Source organism: Pundamilia nyererei, unplaced genomic scaffold (assembly GCF_000239375.1).
Source record: "Pundamilia nyererei isolate P.nyererei 1_Seehausen unplaced genomic scaffold, PunNye1.0 scaffold00018, whole genome shotgun sequence".
NCBI classification, from domain to species: Eukaryota; Metazoa; Chordata; class Actinopteri; order Cichliformes; family Cichlidae; genus Pundamilia; species Pundamilia nyererei.
This window is the reverse complement of record NW_005187419.1, coordinates 5542096-5548095: the sequence shown is the minus strand read 5'-3', so window position 1 is coordinate 5548095 and position 6000 is coordinate 5542096. Positions and strand designations below refer to the sequence as shown.

Below are 6000 nucleotides of genomic sequence, written 5' to 3'. Positions count from 1 at the left end.
CACATTAACTAAGTGATCAAATAAATGCATTTTATTCAAGTCTGAAAGGTTTGAAGAGAAAGTACAAGGGCAACGAGACACATGAAACATGGGCATTAAAATACTATATGCTTTTATAGGAAAAGTAAAAAGACAAATTCATGGTAGGAAATATTGTCACATGTAAATAATATTCATTTTCGGTGGAAACCTTCCCAGAGCTATAGGGTTACATATGAAAGCTGGGGATCAAAATTTTAGGAAAAAGGAAAATCTAAGGAGTCCGAAATAAATCCACCTGGTAGCTTGAAGATTAAGTAAGGTTAAAGTTACGTATGATGATTCTTGTATACTTTTATTTTAAGTAACAACTTAGAGCTTTAATTTATAGTGTGTTATTTTGAAAATAAGGTGAGCACCTCTAATTAACTGAGAAAATAATTTCATGGGACCTCAGAGGTTCGATGTCTTTGGGTTACACAGGTTTTATCAATTGTAATACACACGTTTTAACACCAGGGGGCGACAAACTCCACGAAGGAACATCAGCGCTTCAGGGAGCTGTTCTTTCAGCACCACAGCCTCTCTCACAACACTCACACAACATCGCTGCGCTAATGCCGGACATTACTTACACAGGAGCCCGTAATTATAAAAAATAAATAATAATAAAATAATAATTGAATGTACCGCTGGGTTCATATCTTCAAGCACTCAATGTCAGCCAAGCCTCATTCACTCTCGCTACTAAGCATCATTAAAGAAAAATCGCGTAATCAGAGCGGGGATGTCTGCCTGTAACGCCGTGCGCTGTAGCTGAAAAATCGAGGCTTTTAGTAACAAAGAACAAAACAAAAAACAACAAAAACGCGAGAAAAGTGACATTTAGAGTGGCTACTTCACAGAAGAGTGCGAGAGCTGCAACGATTGGATCGGGCGATAATCATCACAATAAAGCCATTAAATGCGTAAATTTCAGCATGTGTGCACAAATGCAACCCACCATTCAAGAAGAGAGAGAAAGCGAGGGGGGAGAGAGAGTCCACCGTCGCAACACCCCCTCCTTCCGTCCCCTCCACCACTCACAGAAACGGAATTAAAAAATCTTTAATATCTTTCCAGCAACTGGCCTCCATTGCTGCAGCGCTGAGCGCGCGCACACACGCCGACACTGTGGGCCTTTAAAGCGTCGCCAGAGCGGAAGGAGGAAAGTGACCCTCCGATTCAAGAGCGGCTTCTTTACACTGACATCACTCAGCGTCCGAGGAAAAAGGGGGGAAACGGCTGGAGTGGATGTGTTGAATGTATAGCGCTGCTCACATTGACATCGTGACAACACCAGCGCTGTCCGTGGATCTGTGCGAGTCGCTCCCCTGATTGTGTAATATCATTTTTTCACCCCCTTCCTGCAAAAGCGGCCGAACCTGCACCCGAGAGCGCAGGAGAGAGAGCAGCGGCAGAAGCAGCAGAAGAAGAAGAAGAAGAAGAAGAAGAGGAGGAGGAGGAGGCGAGAGCAGGGGGATCGCAGCCTTCATCAGAATTTATTTTTTCTTGTTATTACATGGCGCAAGGGCTATACAAACGGGACCGTCCTGGGTGTGATACTGCCACGGTGAATTTGGATATCCACGCAGCAGCAGCACCACCATCCTCCTCCATCCGCCGAAGAAGCACCGTGGGTTGCGGCGGCGCCCACACCGACTCCTCATCCTCCTCCTGCCGGCTCCATGTCGAGTGATGGTCGGCTTGCCTTGCTGGATGCTCCCCGCTCTCTCCGGATCGTCGACCACCGAACCTCCTCTGACCGCAGACCCCCATTTTCGGCGGAAACCTTCCCAGAGCTATAGGGCTACATATGGAAACTGGGGATCAAAATTTTAGGAAAAAGGAAAATCTAAGCGGTTAATTTATTTTTTTTAAAACTAATTTATTACTATTTTTGTTAGGTTTCGATCTGGTTTTGAGCGTGTGTGTTTCTTTGCGCCGGCTAATGAATTAATTTAGTCGTTGAGCCTTGATTTCCTCATTCCACCGGGTTGATTTGTGAGAAGACAGATTTGCTTTTAACCTCACAACAGGCTGTTATAAAACACGCAGGGAATCGCTTTTATTTCCTCTCGACAGGACTCGAATCGGTCCGTTTGTTTACTCTTCGCTGTCACCACTAATATGACAGATTTAGATTTTGTCCTTCGTTTCCTTCCCCAGTTTATTTTTACTAATAAAAGCCACTAGAATAATACTATTAATAACAACAATAGTCTTTAGAATAGCTCTATTTCTGAATACTTACTAGTAAACGTAATGTTATAGCCTTTGACTAAAGCAACTTGTTGTAACAGACGTATTGAACTGTTGTACTTCAAACCTGCCATTACTCCAACACCGCACCCCCCACCCACCCAGCCGTCTCTTTGCTCCATTTGAGCTCGTGTAAATTCAGCTCAGTGCTTATAGCTGTGATCTCTACAAGTCAACGAACAGGTTGTACAAAATCAGCCTTGCTTGTCTTTTTAGGCTCCTCTTAGTTACCCCAGGCTTTAATTAACCAGTCATAGATCTGTGTTAATAATCACATTTGTAGCTTTTGTTTTCTTGCTGCAAGTGGCTCCAGTGCTGGGCTCCATCTGCAGCTCCAGGCCTGCTGAGGTGCTGTCATCCTCTGCATACCTAATTTTTCCACACATCTTTTTGGGTGTGAAAGTTAAAACAAACAGAGAGGAGAGACTTCACCGCCTCTTCCTCTCTCCCCCTTCTCTCTGCCATAGTTAGTTTTTTCTCTTGTTTTGGTCCTCACCCAAACGCAACCATAAGGTTCCTACCGCATCCTCCGCCTCCTTCTTCCCTCTCCTTCCGCTCGAGTATATCCCGTTTTTTCGGTTTGATTTGGTCCCGCAAATTTTCAAATATTTACTTCCTATACATCAAGAGGAAAGGGGGTCCCCCTTTCATGGAATGCGGAAACATGGGTCTGTTCGACCGCGGAGTCCAGATGCTGCTGACCACGGTGGGCGCCTTCGCGGCCTTCAGCCTCATGACCATCGCGGTCGGCACGGACTACTGGCTGTACTCCCGCGGCGTCTGCAGGACCAAGTCCATGAGCGAGAACGAGACCAGCAAGAAGAACGAGGAGGTGATGACCCACTCGGGCCTGTGGAGGACGTGTTGCTTGGAAGGTAAGAGGAAAGTCGGTTCTTCTGTGGTGCTGTAGTGCAACATAAACTTTTCCAACGTGTTCATTTGCGTGCGTTTGAAGCCGCCCGCCCGAGAGGCCTCAGCACTGCCACGACACAAGTGTACTGTGGGAGGGGAACCTATTCTCTCTCTTTTTCTATGCTTCTCAATGTAAATGAGATCCACTGCAGAGTTTCCCTGCAAAGGGTGTTTAAATGTGTGTCAAAAGCCAAAAGATCTCTTAGGATACTGAATACGTCACTGACCTTCTTGGTGCCTCAAATGATACAATCTGATAGAAGGAAAGTAAAAATGCAACATGTGACCTGGCTGCTGCTTATGAGCTTATATGTGTTCTGCATTTATGGGGAAGGAGATTTCTACCTTATACCAAACAAATCAACGTGCTCTAAAGATCTGACACCATCATTTAGGTTTCATGTTTTAAATCTGTTTGAAATGAACTTCACTTTTTAGCACTTAGTTATGTTTTGTTGAAAAAGAAACAAAGAAATTTCACTTTTAGCCGAAATGACAAGTCCATTTTCCAGCAGGGTGAAACAGGTTTCTGTGAGGAAAACCCAAAGGACTACACGGATGTGCAGCTAATAGATGAGAACAATTCGGATTAGAATGAGTTTTTCTGAATTTGTGGATGGTTTCAGTTTTCATCTTTTTCATGAACAAACCAAAACTTATATCAGTAGAAATGGCATCTGCATCTTGCAATGGATCACAAGGTCAAGAAAAGTTAGCATGGATCCCAAAAAGTAGGCTTTCCACATAAATTCTGTCTAAAACTAATGTAACTCATTAAATCTCAGCAGTTTTGAGCTTTGGAAGAAACTGTTGTAACTTTTACCTGGTGTAAAATAAGCCCTTATATAAAAATCACGAAACTGAATTGCTGCACTTCAACGGTTAATTTTGGTGTTTAGCTCCTGCAGGCAGGCTGAATCAGGTTTCCGGTTGCATAAAAGTCACCCACACCAGTCTGGAATTGTTTATTCAGTCCGGCTTTAGAGTTTAAATAATAAATTAACAACACATTCACAGGCTGTAGGTGGAGATGAACCTTCATCATATATCACCCTGATATATTGGCATGCCAATAAGCTGGTCTAACCCTAATTAAAGGAAGCTGCAGGAGATCTGTACCTTTAAAGAGGATGTGACACCGGGGCAGCACGTTGGACAGAGCGTGAGGACCCAAAAGTCGAGATGCAGTCACATCTGTCAACAGGCCTGACCTGCCTGACAACCCTGATGATGGCAGAGCTGCCTGTCATATAACCTTCGACCTCCCTGTGCCCGGTACTTTCTGAGATGTCAAACTGCCTCACGTCCTGAGTGCAGGTTTTCAGACGACCTCGAGTGTCTGCCCTGTCAGACGGCGGCGGCGTGTTTCCTGTCATGCCCCGGTGGAGGCGGTCGGTGCTGACTTGGAGTGAGGTGCTGTAACCTTGTGAGGGCACAGAGCGTTACAAATCTGTTCATCGTCTTAGCTGTGAGCCCCTGAAAGGCCTCAGTGGCTGACTTCATGCTCTTCTGCCCCCTGTGATAAGCAGCACCCTCTGTTCAAAGTTTAAGAAGAAAAAACATTTAAAGCCGCTATAATGAATATCTTTAAAATAACTATGATAAAATGGCAGTGTGAAAGAGGTCGCTTGTGGAGTAGGGATGAATTATTGACCAAATCTACAGCTTTCCTTGGCTTACAGAGCTTTAAGGAGAGTTTAAGGTCATTATTTAACTGTGGAGGCAGTGCACCTTCCTCTTTGATTTCTGCTCACTATGAAACAGCAGGTTGTAAGAGACTAAACAGAGGGCGAAGGTGGAGGAGACCAAAAACAGACCAAAAAACAGGAGTGGAAATTGGAAATTTATTAGTTGGATACAAACTCAGATCCAAGTGATTTGGAGCTGGATGTGAAAATAAGAATCTTTTTGTCAACATCCAGTTAAAGACTGATAATATATTCAAAGAAAAAACAAATATGTTGCCACTTCAAATGTTTAGACACAAAAATGACATTTAAATGATGTGTGAAACAATGTGCTTTTGCTTTAAAATGAAAAAAATATATATATAAGATTTGTCATGTTTAAAAATTCTCCCTAGTTGTGTAAAATTGACATTTCTTTCATTTTTAGTAATCATGACAGGAACAAATTAGGAAGTCAGGGGACACTGCTATAATGCCACAGAGTCCCTGTAGGGAGGAGGTTGGGGTGAATGAATATCCGAACAAAACATTTAAATTAAATATGGCTGAACGTTTCCTGGTTTAAAACTATTGTAGAGTGCCTTGAGGCCATCATTGTTGTGATTTGGCACTGAATTTTAGATGCCAGTCAGTTGAACATACTGAACGTTTCCTTGTTGAGTCTGATGATTTGCTGCTTTTTTGTCATAACTATTAAAGTCTGAATATAAAAGCAAATTAACAAGTATTTTATGCTTTTTCAGCAATTTCAAGGCAAAACTCTAAATAACCTGGAGCACAAAAATAATCATTAATTGCAGGTCTGCTAAAAAAAAAACATAGACATGCCCGATATGCAACAACGGAAATATGTCACTCTGAAAATGAAACGTAAGGTAAAGAACAAGGAGTGTAATGGTATTCAAGTCATGCTGCTGTTCCTGTTAATGAGATTCAATACATTTACCCTTAAAAACACCTTTATTTGGTGCACAGCCCTTCTTCCGATCACAGCATTGACACCTCAGCTGTTCCCGAGAAGCTGCTCAGGTGCTGGGATCAGAAAGCTGCGGTCTCACCAACACAGCTCGAGATGTGAGGCAAAAGAGCTCAGCTGGCCTTCACCTGATAAATAAGAGGA

The 6000-nt window shown here is 43.1% G+C and overlaps 1 protein-coding gene across 1 annotated transcript in view; it reads left to right on the top strand.

Moving 5' to 3' along the window:
* The first annotated feature begins 1065 nt into the window (after positions 1–1065).
* Positions 1066–6000, top strand: part of cacng2a (calcium channel, voltage-dependent, gamma subunit 2a) — an 89021-nt gene continuing 84086 nt past the window's right edge. Inside the window, exon 1 of the mRNA XM_005726294.2 lies at positions 1066–3155. Within this exon, the coding sequence (XP_005726351.1) occupies positions 2930–3155 (226 nt within the window). The 5' untranslated portion in view covers positions 1066–2929. The remainder of the gene's footprint in view (positions 3156–6000) is intronic.